Source organism: Homarus americanus, unplaced genomic scaffold (assembly GCF_018991925.1).
Source record: "Homarus americanus isolate GMGI-L3 unplaced genomic scaffold, GMGI_Hamer_2.0 scaffold6317, whole genome shotgun sequence".
Lineage (NCBI taxonomy): Eukaryota > Metazoa > Arthropoda > Malacostraca > Decapoda > Nephropidae > Homarus > Homarus americanus.
The window spans coordinates 18,329,885-18,352,966 of NW_024730668.1; the positions used below are offsets into that span (position 1 = coordinate 18,329,885).

The 23,082-nt window shown below is 42.7% G+C and overlaps 1 protein-coding gene across 7 annotated transcripts in view; it reads left to right on the forward strand.

Annotated features, from left to right (window-relative positions):
* LOC121867260 (ankyrin repeat domain-containing protein 10-like) overlaps positions 1-23,082 on the forward strand; it is a 197,253-nt gene that overhangs the window by 56,621 nt on the left and 117,550 nt on the right. For all 7 annotated transcript variants that reach the window (XR_006089102.1, XR_006089103.1, XR_006089104.1 and 4 more), the window contains exons 3-5: positions 12,258-12,349; positions 18,203-18,300; positions 18,970-19,722. Coding sequence is in view for 4 of the 7 variants with exons in the window: in XM_042367120.1 (XP_042223054.1) it covers positions 12,258-12,349; positions 18,203-18,300; positions 18,970-19,722 (943 nt within the window). In the remaining 3 variants the exon portion in view is untranslated. The remainder of the gene's footprint in view (positions 1-12,257; positions 12,350-18,202; positions 18,301-18,969; positions 19,723-23,082) is intronic.

Here is a 23,082-nt window from a genome sequence, read left to right on the forward strand (position 1 = left end):
CGCACCTCGACCGCCCATGACTAGAGGAAATCCGTCATATCACCGCTGGCAAGGTTGGTACCTCCATCCGTGGAGATCTGCTCAGGTGCCCCCCACCTCGTGAAGTAACCCCGCAGACGGTTGTGATAATCTTGCCAGAGGTGGCCTCGTTGGGGGAAGTGGGCGATCTCCAGCCAACCTGTGAGTCAGTCAACATATGCTAGGTACGTGTGGCCCTGCAGGTGGAACAAGTCGGCCACCACCTGTTGAAAGGGATAGTCTGGCGTGGGGGTCAAGACCAACGACTCCGGAGGCTGGGAAGGGGCGTGGGTCTCGCAAACAGCACACCAGGACCGATGATACTGCAGGTCACCCTCCATGCCAGGCCAATAGACAGACTGCCAGGCCCACCTGAGCATGGAGTAGAGGCCCTGGTGCCCCACATGCTGGTTAACGGCAACCCGCTGGCGGAGGGAATCGGGGATGACAAGGAGCACGCAGCCCTGGTCAAAGGTGTAGGTGACCAAACCCCTGACTACAGCCAACCTGTCCCTCACTGAGAAGTACGGGTGCAGACAGGCCACCTCCTGTGACTTGTGAGGGCACCAGTCACCTCGCCAGCACCCTCGACACTAGAATCTAGTATACTGGGTCGTCCACAGCCGCTTTGCACACGGTGTCTTCGTCCATAGTGATGCATCCATCTCGATCGAGTGCTGCGATTGTGACCGCACACACTGCAGCGCACAGGTCCATGACCCCGTGTCGGGCGCCGCCCTGAGGGAGGGGAAGCGGGATAGGGCGTCAGATGCACAATTCCGCTTCCCTGGCAAGTACTTGACCGTGAACCGGAACTGCAGGATCTTCTCCTTGAACCTGAACAGGTGCGGATTCGCCACATCCTTGAGGGCTCTGTCACCTAGCAAGTCAACTAAGGGGCGGTGGTCCGTCACCAGAATGAGGTTCGGGCAGCCAAGAAGGAACAGCCTGGCCTTGCGCAGGCACCATACCACAGCCAGGGCCTCTTCTTCTACTGCAGCGTAGCTGGCCTCGGCCGTGCTCAGATGTCGGCTACCACACAGAGCCAACTGCCACCCTCCCCTGCAGCAGAAGGGCGTCTCTGGAGAGGCACAGGCACAGTATTGCTGCAGGACGACGAAGCCGATGCCCTCCCTGCTCCAATCTGTGACAGCTACCGTAGGCCTGGATTTATCGTAGTACACCAAGCCGTCCCTGGCCAGCTGACAGATGATGTTCTGGGCCTGGCGAAACGTGAGCCGCAGCTGGTCGTCCCAATACACCCACTTGCCCATTGGCTTCTTGAGGAGCTCACGGAAGGGCTCCATCACAGGTGCAGTGGCAAGGAAGGGAGTCAACTGGTTAACCAGGCCATGCCAGGACCTGATGTCAGTGATTGATGGCTGATCCGGCATGGGGAAGTCCTTGATGGCTGACAGACGTTGGGCTGGTAGAGGTCCCACCCCAGGAGGAAACCCACAAACTCGGCTTCTCTCCTGCAGAACAAGAACTTTTCTGGTTTCAGTGTGATACCTGTACGAGCGCAGGTCTCCAGAAAATCATAGGTATGCCAGAACTCCCCCTTCACACTGGAGTCATAGAGGAGAGTGTCATCCACGAACTTGTACTTGCGGGGCACATCCTGAATAGCGTCGTCAAACCTCTTGGTGTAGGCATCTGACGCTGAACAATGTCCCATGGGCGTCCTGCAGTATTTAAAATGGCCCCACGGCGTGATGAATGTGGTCAGGAGTCTACTCTCCACCTGATGAAATCCCCAGAAGGCATCGGCGATGGTTTTGAACGAGTGCACTGGCACCCCAGACACCATTTCAAATGGTGCAGGGATGTGGTGCATCTCCCTCAGACAGCTTGCATTAAGGTGTTGGAAGTCTACAGTGCGGCTGGGTTGACCGTTTTCTTGGCCGCCACTACCATCCTGGCGCACCACTCCGTAGTCTCGCCAGCAGGCATTGGCTGGATTACACCTCTCCTGAATGTCTTCCTCTAACTGGGCCTTCACCTCCGCTTCCCAGTGTTTCGGAACAGGTGTGTGACAGGTGTAGGGGGTCACGCTGAGCGTCAGGTGGATATGGTGAGGGGGGGCCAGTCATGACTGGCAGTGGGGACCTGCTGGTGTTGAATGCTCTGGAAGAAAAGTGCGTGAGCAGCCATGCCTCCAACCCAAGGCTGGTAGTACGGTACGGTACGGAATATTTTTCTGTACTCCGTACCTTGCTAAAATACCGTACCGTAATTTCGTACCGTACCCCCAATTATTTTTCCGTACCATAATTCCGTACTTTTATCGTACCGTCGGTAAAATATATTTTCGTCAAAATAATTCTCTATTTGTGAACCATTTATTAGAGTACATGTGTGGATTTGAAAAGGAACATTTACGAAGTGACTATAGATGTAAATGTGCCCACATAATATTGTTGCCTTATTACGGATTTTTTTTTCTTAGTCTACCTAATTTACAATGAAGCAAAAATATGTGTCATCTTACCAATAATGTGCAATATTAGATAAAGTGCCCCTGCCTGCCTGCCTCGGATGACTGCTCCCGACAATGGAAGGAGTGACTGTGGAATGTGGAGAGTTGGAGACACTACTCTCAACTCTTAAGTTATACGTGAATAGTTCGCGTGACGCAACGTGATCAGTACTGACAGTACCAGACTACCAATTGGCGGACGGTACTGATCACGTAAGTGCATACACTGAAGCCACCAACGCATTAACCCTTTGAAGATCGATGACACGTTTCTTTTCTCTTTTCTAACTATTAGTAGATGATTTTATTCAATTTAAGAAGGGTATATGAAAGACAATAGACAGATGGCTAATTCAGCTACTTTATACTGTTTATTACCATAAATCCTTCCTAAGCTGCATAAAAATGTCTAATGATAGCCAGAATAAACTGTCAAAATGTGTCACAATCCTCAAGGGATTAATAATTGCATGATCATGTTTTTTAAGCCTGGGGTACGGTACAGAATTTTGCTAATTTTTCCGTACCTAAATCGTACCGTACTTTACTTCAAGGAAAATATCGTACCATAATTCCGTACCGAACATTCTGACTAAATATTAACCGTACCGTAATGCCAGCCTTGCTCCAACCTGGCCACATTCTCCTCCAAAGGAGGCAAGGGCATCTCAACTGGCTTAGGAGGGACACGACTGCTCCCAGGTCCAGGGTTCAGAGGTAGGTCTTCGGCAGTGTGCTGCCCTCCTCCATCGCCCACGGCAGCCACAGCACGCCTATGGAGCGGGAAGTCGACAGGCACCAAGTCGAGGCACTTGCAAGCCTCCAATGACAGGTAGAGGGCCTTGGCTGTCTGTATGAAGTAGACCTCCTGGACAGTGGACCCCTCGCCCACACTAAGGTGGCAGGGGGCTGACCCCAGACACTTGAGCTGTTTGTTTGCCACGTCCCTCAGGCCAATACGGGCCCGAAGTTGCCCCGGTCACAAACCGATGTCCTGGAGCAGGGATGCCCCTGCCACACACACCATAGCACCCATGTCAACCACAGCCAGCACATGGGTGGCGGGGGAATTGCCCCCAACCTGGGTCACAAACACTTGTAACCTGGGGTGGCGGGATAGCTGGGCTGTTGCCACTGTAACAGCGCCTGACACATCCACAGGAGCACTTAGGGCTGACTTACTCCTACAACACCTTTTGAAGTGACCAACCCTAGAGCAATTACAACATGTGGCCCCACTCGCAGGGCAGTTGTTTTGCCCGAGGCATGTGTCATGTCGCAGTTCCCACAGTGCGCGCAACTGGGGTGTTCAGGTCGGGCGGCAGCTACCTCAGACTCACCCGTGACGTCATCACCAACCGCCGCTGCCTCCGTGGCTGCTCCCACCACTGCCTGGCCAGACGTAAGACACAATACACCAGCATCTCTCACCGCTGCCTCAAATAACATACACTTGTTTCTAAGCACTTCAACACTATTATAACTCGAGTAGCCCTGGAAAATTTCCCTTTTCAACACTGGGTTACTCAGGCCCACCATAACTTTACGTAATAGCATGTACTCAGAGAGATCGTTATTACAGGTGGGACATTTAAATTCACACTCCACTGCCTCTGCGGAGCATCGTTGAAAGTACCTTTTCTTGGGCTCCTCTTCACCTTGTTTGTTGTTGAAAAACTCGTTCCATTTTACAGCTTGGTTTGACGATTGAAGAACCACTCCACTGATGGCGTCCAGGGCTTCCTTGGGCGAGAGCTGTTCTCACTGACCGCTGGGATATCTCGAGTCAATCACCCTTTGTGGAGTGTGGCCACCAGCTGTGACCATCCTTTCAACAGCACCCACGACTCCATGGACCGCCTCCACGTCCTAAACGCCGCTGCTGGCATTTTTACTTCACACTTCTCTGGAGCGACCGCTGCTGAGGGCTTCATGGCCGGCATGGGGGCATGACCGTGGCCGCCAGTAGTCAGAGATGGTCTGCTGCTGGGCGCGCGTGGTGTGCCCCGCCGGTGTATATATGCCCTGGCATCCCCTTGAGGGCGTCGAGAATCGTGGACGTGTAGGGGCCATGTTGGTGTCCTCGTCAGGGCTGTTATGGCGTGTCGGGCCCTGGCATCCTACTCACTGCGCCATGTGAGAGGTTTGAATTATAGACCAGGTTTTTTGGAGACTTTACTCTTGCAGCGTCAGACAATGACTGGCAACCCGGCGCTGCCAAAAACAAACTCCCGCCTCCACACATGGGAAAACATATCGTACGATGATACTCCATCTCACAATCTCACAGTAACGGAAATTTATTTTTCGGAATTTCTGGAAAATGCGCCTGATTTTCATCTTTCAAACTCGGAAAAAACTCCCCCATCCCCGGAATTTTCCAGAAATCGGGAAAATTTTCTCATAATTTTCTGGAAAATGTGCCCCTCAGAAAATCATTCCCAAAGCCAGATTTTTCCTGAAAATTGCGGCTTTGGGAACGATTTTCCGAGAAAATTTCAATTCCGAATATCGGAGAGTTCCAGGTTTGTGGGATTCCGGCTAACGGAGATATTACTCTATGTCGCCAGGCCCCGATGAGATATTTGCCAGAGTATTAAAGGAATGTAAGGAAGAACTTAATATACCCTGAGCAAACTTGTTTAACATGGCCTTAAAAATGGGTGTAGTACCAGAAACTTGGAGGATAGCGAATGTGATACTGATTTTCAAGAAGGGAGATAGATCACTATCCTCTAACTACCGTCCAATTAGTTTAACATCAATTATAGGCACATTACTGGAAGCAGTTATTTCAAACTCGATTCGAAAGTACCTTGAGCAACACAAATTGATCAATGATTCCCAATATGGCTTTACAAGTGGGCATTCATGTCCGACAAAACTATTATAATTTTTCTCAACTGTTTTTAAATCGGTGGTTGATGACAGCATACCCCATGAAAGGTGTCATGGGTTGCGTTAGGCTTACCCACGCAACCAACTCCAAAGTTTGTTTTACTAGAGATAAAGCACCCGGCGAGCCATGACTGCAACATATTTTTTCCATTAGTGGTATGTTAGCCAGCCTATAGGAGGAGGCAAGTGAGACAGTGTTGTACTGTACATCTCCTCACGCCCCAAAACCACATTTTAAGTAGTATCCCCTAGGCCATGGGTTAGATAAGATGTCCATCTTCTTCCTCCTGAAGGGAACGGGACACCACACAGAGTCTTCCACTGCCACCCCGTCCTGTGACCGTCAGTGACACGAGACTAAGTGTGCTAACCTAGGTTGTTATCCCCGTGGAAATATGACGTGTGGATGCCTGGTTGCGACAAGAGCAATCCAGGCTGGCCTTTCAAACCTACAGTAAATGGTTGATCAATTCACGCTCACAGAGTTTTCCTGCGCGACACCCGTCTACAGTGACCGTGATCGACACGAGATTAAGTGTGTAAACCTAGGTTTGTATTCCCCATGGAAAAATCACATGTGGAACACTGGTTGCAACAAAAGCAATCCAGGCTGGCTGATTGCACCTAAGTGGTTAATCAAGTCACGCTTACCAGTTCTCCTTGCCGCGACAACCGTCTACAGTGACTGTCAGTGACGCAAGACTATGTGTGGTAACCCAAGAGTACCTTTATGTTGTTATTCTCCGTGGAAAGAAGTTCTTGTGTGGAAGCCTGGTTGCAACAAAAGCAATCCAGGCTGGCAGTAAATGTATCACTTGAATAATTAAGGCTCTGTTAAGTCATACCCATAATAGAGTAATCAAATGTGCCCCCAAGTTGAAAATTCCCTCTTTTAGAAGATTAATTTTATTACAGCGTGAACGTGAGTGACTCATATGTCCATGCAAATTGTAAATCATTGTATGGAAGCTTGCAAAATAAATGTAAGTGCAATTATTTGCCCGTATTTGTGATCCTATCTTATTATTACTAAAGGTAATGACTGATTGGCTATTACAAAGTATAACCAATAACTTAGATGGATGTTGGAATTTAATGGAACTCATTAAATCATCATTTATCAAGTATAAATCATGGAATGTCGGGTGGTGGAGTGAATTTCTACGTAGATACACCATAATCTCCTGTAAGTAACCAGTGTGAAGGTATCGAACTACAGTAAGAAATATAATAAACACAATATATTATAATCTTTATATAATATAATCCACACTTAGACCACTACAATAGAAAAACCATGACAAAAGGCCTGGAAGGGTATGGGATTCGGGAAATTGTCCTTGCATGGATCGGAGACTTTCTGTATGAGCGCAAGCAGTGGTCCGAAATCAGCCTGTTTCTATTTCTTTTTTCTTTTATCCTCTTCGCCACTGATCGGCTTGTTTGTCTCTTGGGCGATCAGCCATGTCTCTGTTACACACTGTTGGGAAGTACTGGGCATGCACTGGCTCCTGAATGTATCTGAATCTTCTCCAGTGCTGGTCAAGTCTGGTCTTGAAACTGCAGGATACCACAGGGCAGTGTATTGGGCCTGTTGTTGTTTGTTTTATAAATGACATGCCAGAAGCAATACACCCCTCCATACAAATGTTTGTGGATGATGCCAAGTTATTCAGGGAAAATAAGAACCAAGCAGTCTGTGAAGAGCTGCAGAAAGAACTCTGTAAACTTCATGGGTCATTGAAGAAATGGCTGCTAAGATTCAATGCCACAAAGTGTAAGAGGAAGCACCTGGGTCATACCAACGGTAAGGAGGCATATTATACAGTATGTCCCAACGGGATGAAGAATCTGCATTAATAGACACTGAATGTGAAAATGACCTGGGTGTGTATGTTGACGACAAACTGAAGTTCTCAGGTCATTGTGAGAAGAAGGTGAATCAGGCAACTAAACCAGTAGGTCTTAAAAGAAGGTCGTTCAGATATCTAGACGGTCCGTCCCTTGTAACTTTCTTCAAGAGTGAGGTGCTTCCTCATCTGAAGTACTGCCACCCTATGTGGTCCCTGAGATATGCTAGGGACTGTTAGTTGATTGAAAATGTCCAAAGAAGGGCCACCAGATTTGTGCCTGCACTCCAGCACTTAAGTTACCCAGAGAGAATAGAACACCTGCAACTGCCTAGCTCAGTGTTATTCACTGATTTTAGCAGAAAAGCCAACTTGTCAAAAGAATTCTTTGAGAGAGCCACACTTATTATAGTCTTAAAAAATAATGATGCATAAACATTACTATAAGAGAAAAACCTACCTATTATTGTGTTGAACGAAGTGTGCCAGCTGTTGCTTAACCGTCCACATGCAATACTTGTAGATTGTCTCTGTAATTCTTGTACGGCGATCCAGATGGGCATTGGTCAATCTGGTCCTTTGTTTTTGCCTCACTATGTTCATTGTTGAAAATGTCATTTCACATGTACAGTAATACCCCGCCTTACGCGTTTTTTTTTTTTACGCGTTTCTACATTTACCTGGTACCCTGCCAGAACCAGAATTCACACTTTACGCGGTGCATCTACTTATATACGCGGGTGAAGTATAATTTTTTTATTTAGCTCATAAAATTCATACAAATTACCCAGCCATAATATAATTTACATTGCTGGAATTCTTACAATATGATGATCATTTTGAATATAAATGTCATAGATTTTGCATTAGACATACAAATTTTAGATGGAATGTAAGAATTTTGTTTATTCAGAGCAAATATGTTATCTTTTTTGCAAAATATATGACGTGTATATTCAAAATATTCCTGGTCTTGCAAGGAATCCAGCAATGTCAATTATATTATCCTAACTTTAGTCTGAGGTATTATTTATTACTAAAAATGTAAATATACTGTTTTAACCCAAACATTTCTCTGGTAGGGAGGGAAGGTGGGGGGTAGGGAGGTAGGGAGGGAGGGACCCAGCGAGCGTGGGAAGAGGGGGGGAGCCGGAGGTGGGGTATTTTGATTGACAGATAGTGTTTGAGTGAAGTATATTTTGTTCATTTACTGAAGATATTTGTTTTAGCTCATAAAATTCATACAAATTACCCGGCCAGAATATAATTTACGTTGCTGGAATTCTTACAATTTGATGATCATTTTGAATATAAACATTATAGAATTTGCATTAGACATACAAATTTTAGATCTAATGTAAGAATTTTGTTTACTCAGAGCAAATATATTATCTTTTGTGCAAAATATATGACATGTATATTCAAAATATTCCTGGTCTTGCAAGGAATCCAGCAATGTCAATTATATTATCCTAACTTTAGTTTGAGGTATTATTTATTTTACCTTAAAATCTAGTGTTTTCACCCAAACATTTCTTAGAGAAGGAGGAGCCAGCGAGCGTGGGAAGAAGGGGGGGGGGGAGTTGAGTCCATTACAGTTAACGAGCGCCTCGGTTAACGAGATTTCGGTTAACGATTTACCTTCCATAAGATTCTTAACTTCGGTTAACGAGCAATCCCTCGATTAACGAGTTTCTTACGAGCCGACCTCAACATGTTTTTGCTTGCATTTGGCAGTCCACCAGCTGTAGTATTAGTCCGCCAATACAGTAATCGGTTTTAGGGCTTAAATTCCTTACTATTTTAGTAAATATCAAGAAGTTTATACTATTCAATAATTTTAAAAGTTTAATATTTAATTTTTTAGTCATTTTAACAATTATTGAACATAATTGAAGGTAAAGAAACTAGTTTCATGTGCGCCATCCAGCCTGGCAACACACCAAACAGGCGCCAGTCTCTCTCTCTTTTCATTGGAGGTAACATCTTGCTTGAGACTCTCTTCAACTAAACTCTTTTTTCTGTGTTTGCATGCAAATTATTGGTCATTTTGAAATTTAATTTACATATTGACAATATATAATGCAGTGCAGTGTTGATTTAAGGAAAATAATCTTGAATTACACCAAGAGAACTAAAATTTTATGGGTGAAATGGTGCCATGGGGTGACGTCTCTTCCACCCCAATGCCTTCTCTTCTCCCTTCTCCACCCCCATTTTAATTCCCATCATCATCATCATCATCATCCAGGAGCCTTCTACATATATACCTCAAAGTAAGTGAACTTTTCTACCTTTTTTGTTGAATTTAGGCAATTTTCGGTGAGCTGGAACCAATTACCCAAAAACCCATTGAAACAATGGTTTCGGTTAACGAATTTTTTCGTTAACGAGCAACCTGCTGGAACGGATTGTGCTCGTTAACCGAGGGACCACTGTATTTGAATGGACATTAACCTGGTAACTGTATTTCTCTTAAATCTTAATTGTGTGTGCGTACCATCATAAAATTAAGATGTTATTTTTACTAGAACATAGGTATTGTGTCGGAAAAAGTGGAGTTTGGGAGTCGGCCCAGTCTCTATTTCAATTAATCCCATATGCTCTGTTATTCCATTTACGCGTTTCTCGTTTTACACGGACCTCTGTGGGTTCAATTGACCGCGTAAATCGGGGTATTACTGTAAATGTACCGACAAAGAAAGACATCAATTTTTGCACATGCTTCTCCAAAGCAGGGTAGTGTGTTTCAGGGACCATGATCCAAAAGTGGTAGACACCTGTTTAAGTTCAGCTTTTAGGATGTCATTTGTCTGCAGTTCAATGATCTCACATTCCACTGCAACTTGGTCAGGGCAGAGATTTGTGAGAACTGAGTTCAAGATGACACTGGCACAAGAAAGGGGTTCTTGATAAAATTGAAAAACTCTTTGTACTTCATAACATCTTTGAATCTTGATTCAAATTCGAGGAGCTCCGGACCATAACCTGCTAAGAGCCACACCGTGGATACTCGAGTCATGAACATCCAGCAGAGATGCAAAACTACTGGTACAGACTGTAAACAGAAGTGATCCCAAAACTGATTCCTGTGAGACTCCAAACTGCAAGGGGACCGGGTCTGAAATGGGAACTTTGCGTGGCTCTATAAATTATATAGAACACACAAGATTAAGAACAAGTGAGTGGCTGGTGAGAGTGCTAGTGCTGATGCGGTGAGTGTCTATCCATCCAGAGAGGAACTGAAACAACTCATTCGTGATAATGACATGTAGAAGTATGAAATGAGACAGGCCTCTATTGGAAGTCCCTGCCTAACAACACTGTTGCATACCGGCGCAAGAGCAGCACCCCTGGACTCAAGTCCAGCAAGCAGCGTGAGTCACTGCTGGGACCCACAAAATCAAACCCATGGTGGTGGGAAATGCCCAAAGGTCTAGAATGCTCTGTAACTCTATGGATCATCTTCCTGTGTCCTGGCGTGGTAACAAAATCGCCTGGTTCACCCAGGAAATATTTGAAGGCTGGTTCCACCATGTTTCTGTCCATACAGTCAGACAATGCCAGATGACAGTCCATGGGATCCCCATGCAAGGTGTCAAGACCTTGCATATCCTTGACAATGTGCCTGCCAACCCTCAAGATCACTTAAAAAGTGATGGGTGCTTCAGAGTGAAGTTTTTGCTGCCCAACACCACCTCACTCTAACAGCCCATGGACAAGGGCATAATTTTGGCCTGCAAACACCACTGCAGGCACCTCATCTTAAAATTATATTTTGGTGGTGGAACCAGTGCCAGAGTGGGAGGAAGACACTTGGGGGGCCAGGACCCTGAAGAAAATTAAGGACTACAACATCCTGGATGCAGTGTTCAACCTCAAGGTTGCTTGGGATAAAATTATGGAGACAACACTGAGCAATGGGTGGAAGAAGCTCCTGAATGGTGGTGGTGGTGCCGAGGAGGGTGTGAGGTGAGTGGTTGCAGGTGGACACCAACGATCCTGGCTATGGTGCCCTCACCCAGAAGGAAATAGCAGCTGATGTCATCAGGTCCTATGAAGGACAGGAGGGTGGAAGAGAAAGAGGACAACAGAGAGGAAGAAGTGGAGCAAGTTCCCACCACCAGTCTCAGAGAGGCAAGGGCACATTTGGATGCCCTGAATTTTACGGCCACCTCTGATATCCTCCGCTTCCTCCCTTTAACCAAAACCTTTGGCAGCTTGCCGAGTACCAGTGACGGTGACAGTGTTTCTGGCTTCAGCCCACCACATCCTTCAACTTAAGAAATTGCACATCTACCACCTTTACCATCACCACCACCACATGCATCATCATCATCATCCTGTCCATCATCACAACCCACCACCTTTTTGGCAATGGAAATCCCTTGTCTCTCCTGAAGTGCCTTTCTCCTTCATGGATGGAGAGGACAGTGACAGTTAGTGCCAGCTGCCACAGCAGATGGTACAGGATAAGGGAAGGCCATCCTGTATCATCATATCTCCATTTGGCCTGTCTGCATTGCAAGCTCAAGACAACAGCATCTGCTGGTGAGTACGGTATAGCATATACAGTAGTACACTAAACAGTATTTTGTTTATTTACAATATATTGTATGTGTTTACATAAATATATAGTTTTGGGTCTGTCTGACTGGAGTTAAACTGCTCCATGCGAGATCCATAGTTTTGAAGCGGAAACATTCACCAGTACAGTACCCAGAAAAATTCGAGGGATAAGAAAATTTTTTCAAAACCAGGAAATCTCTTAAACCCGGAATCGCTTTGCACCAATTATTCCAGTTAAAGGGAGATTACTGTATTTTTTCTTACTGCTTAAAACATATTTGTACATATAGAGAATGCTTAATGTGTAAAGTATTGTTTTGAATGATGCAAGAATTAAACAGGGATTGTGATGGAAAACTTTTTATCAAGCCATGATGAGATAAATTGTCTTGAATTTTATAGGATTTTTCATGATTTTGTTTATCATAGTTGTCAATTTGCAGGATTACTTAGGAGAGACCTCACTGCATAAGGCTGCTCGCACTGGTTCTACAGAATGTGTTGATCTCCTTGTTGCTAACAGAGCCAAAATTGGGTAAGTCACTTTGCTTCCAGGTAAGTACAGTATTTATCTCACATTAGGAATTTAGGAAGACCAGACAATATTTTTCTCTGTAGGTACCGGTAGGGAGCTCTCATCTCCAGCCATATAAGAAACAGGTTCAAATGCTTATTGAGCTGGAGAATACCCAAAAAGATATTCATGTACTGTACTGTACTGTACTGTACTTGTATATTCTTTTGAGTGCCTTCCTAGTTATATCTTCAGAAAAAAAAAGGAGTTGTCTTTAATGAAATATCCTGGATTATTTCTGTAACTGACCACCATGTGCTGTCGTGGGAAAGGGAACATAAGAGTGAAAACAAAACAAAAACATAAATGGATAGTACTGTAAGGTACTGTATAATACATTACAGTACTATATAGGTATTCCCATAAAAAATTTTAGTTCCCAGTAAATTGAAGCATATATTTCTATAGACTCCCACAATAAAAGCTAATACTGTATACGTTCCTAGAAAAAATTCTTAAAATACCACAAAATTCTACAAAACATTTTTGGGGTACACAATGACTATGCCAACAAGATACCCCTACACACTTTTACTTTTATCCTCTTCACCACTGAGTGGCTTGTTAGCTGCTTGGGCAGTCGGTCATGTCTCTGTTTGTTTGCTTGTTTCATAAATGGCATGCGTGACATTGTATACTCCTCCATACAAATGTTTGCCGATGACGCCAAGTTATTTCGGGACTGTGAAGAGCTGCAGAAGTACCTCTGTGGGCTCCAGAAATGGCCAAAGAAATGGCTGCTGAGATTCAATGTCACGAAGTGTAAGAGGATGCACGTGGGGCGTACCAACGATAAAGAGGAGTATCATATGTCCCAACGGGATGAAGAAACTGCACTAGATGAGACTGAATGTGAGAAGGACCTTGGTGTGTATGTTGACAATGAGCTGAAGTTCTCGGGCCATTGCGAGAAGAAGGTAAATCAGGCAAATAAATTATTGGGTCTCATAAGAAGGTCGTTCAGATATCTAGACGGTCCGTCCCTCGTAACGATCTTCAAGAGTGAAGTGCTTCCCCATCTGGAGTACTGTCACCCCGTCTGGTCCCCGAGATATGCTAGGGACTGTCAGTTGGTTGAAAATGTTCAAAGGAGGGCCACCAGACTGGTGCTTGCACTTTGGCACCTCAGCTACCCTGAGAGATTGGAGAGCCTGAACTTGCCTAGCTTATAGTAAATATGGGCAAGCGGTGACCTAGTTGAGGAGTATAAGCATCTCAAGGGGCACTACTCAGTCGAGTGTCCTTACTTGAAGAAGTCGCAAGTCCAGAAAACTGTGAGGGCAAACTTTTTTGGAGTGAGGGTTGTAAACTCTTGGAACAATTTACCAGAGAGTGTTGTGACGGCACCGAGTGTGAGCTCTTTCAAGACAAGACTTGACCAACACTGGAGCGGGTTCAGGTACATTCAGGAGCCGGTGCATGCCCAGTATTTGCCAACAGTGCGTGACAGAGACGTGACCGATCGCCCGGGCGGCTAGCGATCCTATCTTTTGGTGAAGAGTATAAATGAATAGGAAAAGTAATCAGAGACGTGACTGATCGCCCAAGCAGCTAACGAGCCGATCAGTGGTGAAGAGGATAAAAGTAAAAAATTAAAAGTACACACTTTTGGTAAGTAATGGGCATGCAATGGCTCTTGAATGTATCTGTACCTGCCCCAGTGTTGGTCAAGTCTGGTCTTGAAAGAGCTCACACTCAGTGCTGTCATAACACTCTCTGGTAAATTGTTCCAAGAGTTTACAACCCTCACTCCGAAAAAGTTTGCCCTCACAGTTTTCTGGACTTGAGACTTCTTCAACCTTGAGCTGTGAACCTTTGTGGGGTGGGCATCCGCCAGTGCCATGTATGGACACTCGACTAAGTAGTGCCCTCTGTGATGTTTATACACCTCAATTAGGTCACTCATTTCCCGTCTGCAGTAAAAGCTAGGCAGTTGTAGGCGCTCTAATCTCTCTGGATAACTGAGGTGCCATAGTGCAAGCACATGTCTGGTGGCCCTCCATTGGACAGTTTCAATGAACTGGCAGTCGCTTGAATATCTTGGGGGAACAATCTGCCAGAAAGTGTTGTGACGGCACCGAGTGTGAGCTCTTTCAAGACCAGACTTGACCAACACTGGGGCAGGTTCAGGTACATTCAGGAGCCGGTGCATGCCCAGTACTTGCCAACAGTGTGTAACAGACGTGACCGATCGCCCAAGCAGCTAACGAGCCGATGAGTGGTGAAGAGGATAAAAGTAAAAGTAAAAAGTGACAGTACTGCATATGGGGAAGCACCTCACTCTTGAAGATTGTTATGAAGGACAGACCGTCTAGATATTTGAACGACCTTCTTATAAGATCTAATAGTTAGTTGCTTGATTCACCTTCTTCTCTCAATGGCCTAAGAGCTTCAGTTCATGGTCAACATACACACCCAAGTCCTTTTTACATTCAGTCTATTAGTGCAGTATTTTGTCCCGTTGGGACATGTGATATGCCTCCTTATCATTGTTATGACCCAGGTGCAGCCTTGGTCATTGAATCTTAGGAGCGCATTCTTCAACCACTCTTGAAGCTCACAAAGATCTTTCTGTAGCTCTTCACAGTCTGTTTGGCTTAATTTACCTGAATAACTTGGCAATGTCCGCAAACATTTGTATGGAAGAGTGTATAATTTCCAGCATGTCATTTATGGAACAAACAATCAACTATGTGCCCAGTACACTGCCCTGTGGTACCCCACTTGTCATGGGTACACATGATGATTTTATAACATTAATCACTACACTTTTCCTTCTTCTTGGAAGCATGCCTTGGTTCAGCCCATCCCGAAGAAGGGTGACCATTCCAATCCCTCTAACTATCGTCCCATTGCCCTCACTTCATCCCTCTCTAAGATTTTCAAAACTATTTTAAACTCTCATTTTCTCCGCCACCTTGAATGCCTTTCTCTTTTGTCGGATCACCAGTATGGCTTTTGCCAGGCAAGATCTACTGGTGATCTGCTCTCCTACTCTCTTAGGGATTATGGAGAAACTTTCATCAGGGCCCTCTACATCTCCAAAGCATTTGACAGGGTATGGCAAAAGTCTTTGCTTTCTAAACTTCCCTCTTATAGTTTTTCTCCCCCACTTTGTTCTCTAAATTCTAGCTTCCTTGAGAACCGATTCATAGCAGTTGTTGTCGAGGGATTGATCTCTCGCTCTTTCTCTACCAATAGTAGTGTCCCACAGGGTTCTGTTCTTTCGCCTACTCTCTTCCTTCTTTTTATCAATGATTTACTTCACACTACGACTAATTCTATCTGTACTTACGCTGATGATTCTACTCTTTCTTCTTCACATTTTCCCCTTCCCCCTAATTCTCAAACTAGATCTGCTTCTAGAGCCGATATCATTTCACCTATCAATGAGGATCTGTGCAGCATCTCCGAATGGGGAGGTAGAAACTTGGTTAAATTCAAAAGTAATAAAACACAGTATTTACCAATTACACTTTCCAAATTAGATGATCTCCCACCAATCACATTTCAGGATGCAATCATTCTGCCACATTCTAAAATAAATATGCTAAGCCTCACCATTTCGTCTAATATGTCATGGAAACCACACATCCACAACATTGTTAAAGCTGCCTCCCGAAAGCTGGGAATGCTGTACAGATGCTGTAGCTACTGCACTCCTGAACAATTGCTTCAGGTTTATAAGGGATTCACTCGTCCTAACTTGGAGTACTGCTCTCATATCTGGGGTGGCTCTTCTATCCAACTGTTAGATAGGGTAGAATCAAAGGCATTTTGTCTTAGTAACTCTCCTCCTTTAGTGATAATCTCTCTTCGCCGCAATGTTGCTTCACTCTCTCTCTTTTACAGGTATTTTAACGGGCAATGTTCTGTGGATTTGGCATCCTGTGTACCGCCTGCAAGGCCGTGGGCTCGTAACACACATCTTGCCTGCGGTGCCCACCGTTTCTCTGTGGATGTCGGTCACACTAGAATAACCCGTTATAGTGCATCCTTCTTTCCTCACACAGCCAACTGTGGAATGCTTTGCCTTCTTCTGTGTTTTCATACTCTTACAATCTGTCTCACTTCAAAAAACTGGTCTTCCAGCATCTTCTTGGTGTAGATAAGCCTGCAATCATGAAGAAAGTCTCCAATGCATATTAGGACACTTCCCCGAATCCAATACCCTTCCAGTTTAATTCTCAGCCGTTATGGGGAACACTGTCTAAAACTTTGGCAAAATTAAGGTACATAATGTAGATGTTACTGCCCTGTTCCATACCGTAATTTGAGTCCAAACATCCAGTACCTTGAGTAATTGTGTTAAGCAGGAGCGTCCTGGCATAAAACCGAGTTGGCAATCCCTTACGAGGTTGTTTCGCAGTAGATGTTCCATCATGGCATCTCTTATAATGCTCTATTATTTACACACTATGCTGGTCATGCTCACTGGTCTATAATTATCTGTGGAGTGACGATCGACCTTCTTCAATATAGGATTCCTATAGCCATTTTCCAGTCACTGGGGACCTTTTGCTCATCCAGGAATTTACAGAACAGGATCTTCAGGGGCTCAGCAAGCTCGTTGCACAACTCTCTTAACACTCTGGGATGCACCATGTCAGGGCCAGGACTCTTATGAACCTTTAGCTTTGTCAGGCTATGCCTTTATTGCATGTAATTAGAATAGGAAAGTAGCTTAATGAATGTTTGTTTTAGTTTTTAGAATATATTTACAATGACCAAGTACAGTATTGGTTTTACAGGTTGACAACCCTTTATCCGAAATTCCGAAAACCGAAAAGCTCTAAAAACCGAAAGTTTTTTGTGGGGGCATTTTTTTTTTTTTTTACAGGGATTATTAGCTCACCCAGGCACAGATCACTGACCCACATCGGGGCCTGGGGGACGAAAATGTAATAGTAATAGTAATTATAATTATAATAATAATAATTTTTCATAGTAAATAAAAATTTTAATAAAAATACAGCAAAATAAAATAATAATGATTACAATAATAATAATACTGTAATAATAATAAAATATAATAATAAAATTAATAATAATAATAATAATAATAATAATAATAATAATAATAATAATAATAATAACAATAATACTGTAATAATAAAATAATAATAATACATTAAAGAAATACAAGAATGAAAAAAAGATCAAAAGTGAGAAACACGATCTAGACCTATGAATTATTATTATTACTATTATTATTATTATTATTATAACTATAATTTTTATTATATTTTCGCCCCCCAGGCCCCAATCTGGGTCAGTGATCTATGCCCGGGTGGGCTAATACAAAAAACAAAACAAAAAAAACACCCTAACCATTCTGAAAACCGAAAAATTCCGAAAACCGAAATGCCTCTGGCCCCAAGGATTTCGGATAAAGGATTGTCAACCTGTACTATATGTACATAACTCCTCATTTCTATAAGGATATTATAATGTAGACAATTAGCCATGGTCACATAACATGCTACAGGAGTCTGTGGGTAGCCCTGATACAGAGCTGTACTGTAGACTGGTTTTAAGAAACTAAAACTTTGTACAGTACAGTACTGTATTGGCATTTGCCTGAAAATGGTGATGGGTGTGGATGATTGTGCTGACTTATGTAGTGACAACAGTTTTAGGATTGTGCATTAGTCTTCACTTTATTCTCTTTGCCCCTTGTTCATATCATTAGCCGTCTTGCTTGTGTTAATATGTTTATCTTATTTACTCATAGAAAGATATAGTACTTACAAACCATACATTAACATCCCATAACCTTATTATGATTAAACTAATGGGTTGACGTACTTTCAGAAACCGCAACAACAATGGGCAGACAGCTGCTCAACTTGCAAATGCATGCAGTTACACAGCCCTTGCCAATCACTTGCTGCAATTGGAAGGCAAACAAGGTATGATAAGATTTATATAACAGTTTTACATGCGCACATGCTGCCGCCCCATCACACAACACCCACTCTATATATTGGTGTACAGTATATGAGAGGAAGAGCCAACTAACTAATGATATTTTCTATCCCCAAACTTCCAAGGCACAGTCCACCAAGACCTGGAGGCTGTTGTGATCTGAGACTAGGAACATTATCCTATTACATGTAACAGTTAAAGGTTGTTTATATACCTGCTCAACCAGTAGTTAGTTAGGCCAAACCTTTACTATGATCCATTACCAACAGTACTTTAAAAATATCACTGGAGATGCATAAACTTGGGATGGTAAATCATAGAACCAAGTGACTTTAGGTATAAACCTATTTCCTCTTTTCTGATAGGAATATAACTTTAATCATTTAGCTGAATCTTTGGGAAAATGATTCTGCTGCTGTATGCACCAAAAAAAAAGCAAATAAAACTCTTTTTGACGTACAGTATTATATTCTTATAAAATTAAGAGCACAACCTCAGGCTCTTGGCTGGGTCTTCCAAAGACACTCACTTTCACACTTGGCCATAGCTAAATAAAGGAAATACTGCAGTAAGTCACCCTTTTAAATGACTGGTAAATATGCTATCTGACTATCATTTATGCTCAAAAGTACTCACATATGTATGTTTTCCAGGTGTGACAACGGATGTGAATAACTCTATCACACGTAGTGTTCCAGCTCATGGGCTCAATGGTGGAGTCTTCCCACATTGTGCTGAGTCAGCCCTTTTCACCAACAAACTCATCCCTGTCTCAACCAATGGCCAAACAACTAATGCTGCTGTGTCATCATCTGTCACAACTACAAATGGAAATGCTAATTCCACTAATGGTTGCACTAGCAATGGTACATGTACTTCATCCAATGGCTATTATGGATTCCAGCCAGCAAATAACCATAGTAATGGACACGTGAATGGCCAAACAAATGTTTTCATAAATGGCTGTAATGAGCAATCAGATGAGTGTGACATGGAAACTGATGTGACACCTGTTAATGAAGGCTGTAATGGATCTGCCACCAGTCACAAAAGTGGCCCTGAATCTGGCTTGCTTAAGACCTCCATAAATGGTTTGCAGTCTCAGTCAGTAAATGGTCATACAGATAAGATTCCATTTGGATTTACTAATGGACATGTAATTGGAACAGTTCTTGGATTTGCAAATGGACACACTGCTGGCAACATGCCAAAGTTTACAAATGGTCATAGTACTTGTGGAAGTAACCAGAATGGCACAAATGGTTTTACTTCAAAAATTCAAAGTAATATGGGAGAAGATATCACAATTAACCCTGGTGTTTCACAAAACCACATTCCAATAGCAGGCTGCAAGAGATCAAGAGAAGAAGGAATTATTCCCGAGATGAAGAGGATGAGAACTGAGGGTAAGACATTATCTGTTTTGTTGAATAAAAGTTCCAATAATTGTGAAAATCTGTGTTGGGCCATTGTGTCTTAAGTTTGAACTATGGATCAAGTAAAGTATGGCTGCTGTATGGTTGATAACTGCAAATCGTGAGAGAAAAACTTACTTCTATAGCTCTTCCTATTATAATGTACCGGGTATATATTTTACCGGTACAGTATCTATTATCTTAGTAATCACTGTACTATGAGCATATCTTATGCCTATTGACGCTGTAACCAAACATTTAAGAATTTATTTTACTTTATTTTAGAATCCCATCATAGAATGAGAAATAGTGAATGACACCAAAAAAATTTAGTGTCCCAAATTATATATATGTATGTACTGTATGTCAATTTCATATTTTATACCATTAAATTATAAATTAAGCACCAGCAAAAATTCTAAGTGGACACATTTTATAAGTGATGCTTTATATGATATATAGTTGCATCATACTTACAGAAAAATAGCCAGAACCTTGCAAATTTAATGATGCCAATCTAATTTGATCATTATGATATCACTGATTTGGTTTAAAACATTAACACCTGAGGACTAACAACAACTTCATGGGAGGAAAAGCATGACTTAGAGTGTTTATGTCAACAGTTAATTTCTAGCTTAGTGCCCTGCGGCAAGTGTTTTCATAATAGGGCTAGCTAGATTGGGGGATCTAGGTCACTAAACTCCAGTCATTGTAGCTTGAAACAAATGATAGTCCAGCCCTCCTGTCACAACTATCACCTACCAACAGGGAGGTTGGAAGCAAAGTTGTCCTTAAGAAGCTAGAAGCTATACTACTTACCTTTCCAATAATTTGTGGAGTTCCCACAGTTCTTCATACTCGCTTTAAGGCAAGAGTATTGTTACCCTAATTTATAACTTTTAAGGTTTGTTTGTGTCATTCCAGCAGACATGCTGATGTAGGCAAACCTCCGTTCATCTTTTAGGTGATTATTTGTTTTGCAATGACTATGCCAAGTCCCATGCAAGTTGATTATAGAGTGAGCTGATACAGTAATATCTCCATTAACCGGAATCCCTCAAACCCGGAAATCTCTGATGGCCGGAATTTAAATTTGCTTGGAAAATCATTCCTAGAGCCGGAATTTAAAAAAAATTCCCGGTCATAAGACCCACTAATCCCCCACTCAAAACTGGGTGACCTGACTTTGCAACAGGTCACGTTAGTAACGTGACACAATAATCTCCTACCCATACTTCATCGCAAGTTTTAAGACATGATTAGTTATGTATTACAGTACATGCAATTGAGTGAAGTGTGTAACAGAGACTTGACGATCGCCCAAGAGACTGACGAGCTAATCAGTGGTGAAGAGGATAAAAGTAACAGCTCTATTCATGCCTGTATCATATAGAGCTTTTGTTTTTTTAAATATATTTATTAAACTAAACTTTTAGATAAAGTATTCAGGATTATTTTGATAAAAAATGGTTTTTAACGAAATTAGAAGTGGTTTTACCGGCTCTGGTATCAACATTTCTTACGTTTTTTTTTATAAGAGAATGGAATTCCCATCACTGTATCATATATAAATATTTTGTTTAAGGATATCTTATTGGAATTGTTTCGTAGAGAATTTATTAAGGATCATTATGGTATCAAATTCATCTCCCTATCACAATTAGCTACACTTGAGTGAGGAAGAGGGGGGGGGGAGGAAACTGACCGCACGGCCCTCCCTCCTCCCCCCCCAAAAGGTTGACTCCCACACTCTTCAGCCAAACATTACACACACACACACACACTCCAACAACCACCTACACACTCCAACAACCACCCACACACTCCAAAAACCACCCACACACTCCAACAATCACACACACACTCCAACAATCACACACACACACACACACACTCCAACACCACTCACATACCCCTAACACGGGAATTAAGACAACAAACATTAGGAGTAAGGATTATTGTGTGACAAATTTGCGCGTGTTACTGCGAGTTAAATATTAGCTGTTGAGGAGTGCTTGACAACACTCATTTCCACCCCATCTCTCTAATTACCCACACCTTTCTGCTTTCTCTCTCCATATTTTAAAATGTTATGTAACGTAAAGTTATGTTGAAGGGAAACAACTTTGCTCATTTATACTTATACTTATCACAATCTCTCTAAAAATACTTTACGTCTCGTGTTTATTCAAGACATCTTTAGGTCATGAGACCCACTAATCCCCTGGTCAAGAAAGGGTGACCTGACATTCCATTACAAGGTCAGTAATATGAGATCACTAATCCCCCACCCTACCTCGACCTGAAATTGCGTCAGGTTAGGTTCACGAGTGGAAAATACCAGTCTTTGCTGTAACACAACTTCATTCATGCCCATATCATAAAGATTTTTATTTTCAAATATATTTATTTTACCAAACTTTTAGATAAATTATTCTGGATTATTATAATAAAGAAATGGAGTTTCTAACTTAATTAGAAATGCATTTATGGACTCCGGTAGTTTAGACTTAAGGAAAACATCCCCAGCACCCAGAAACATTCTGGAGAAGTGTCTTAGTGTCTGTGTACACAAGATGTCTAGTTTAGACACTGAAACTTTTCCCAGTAACCGGAAAAGATTCCAGAGATAGGGAGGTTTTCTGGGTTAGAGAAAGTCGTATGGTTACCCGGAAATCTCTCATCCCCAGAAGTGCTCTGCACCAAATGTTCTGGCTAATGCGGATATCACTGTATATGGTGCGATGAAAGCCGTAGGTTTTGTTGATGGTTTTGGGTTCTTTCTGGATGATGCTTATTGGGTTTTACATGTACAGTACAGTCTTCTTTGTTCCATTGTTACCAAAGGTTTTACAGGGTATGTGCTTAGTTGTGAGTTTCATTAAAAATCATAGGGAAACTCTCAAGGGATTTGCTTTTGATAGGATCAAGTACAACATGACCACTTAGCCTCATTTTATGATGAAGGGTCAGCTGCATTGCACCATATTGGCTCTCGAGACTGTAGCATTGTACCCATTTCCAGATAAATTAATTGCAGTAAAAATATGTTTCTTTCCTTTTCTAATTTCCATAAAGGAAAAAGGGAGGTGAACAGGGCTGAGTTTGACCATACAAGATGGAGATCCTACAGCAAATATCAGTTTGACCCTTTTTAAAGGAAATTCAGTTCATTTGGGTGTGTTAAGGTAAAGAAAGCCTAAGCTATGTTGATTCTTTCTTGAATGGAATAAATTTAAATATTCTTCAGGATTATGTGACCAGAGTTGTAAAAAGTAATAGATTTTGTTACCTAAGTAAAAGTATTGTTATATTGTCAAAATTTTACCCAAGTAGAAGTAAAAGTGT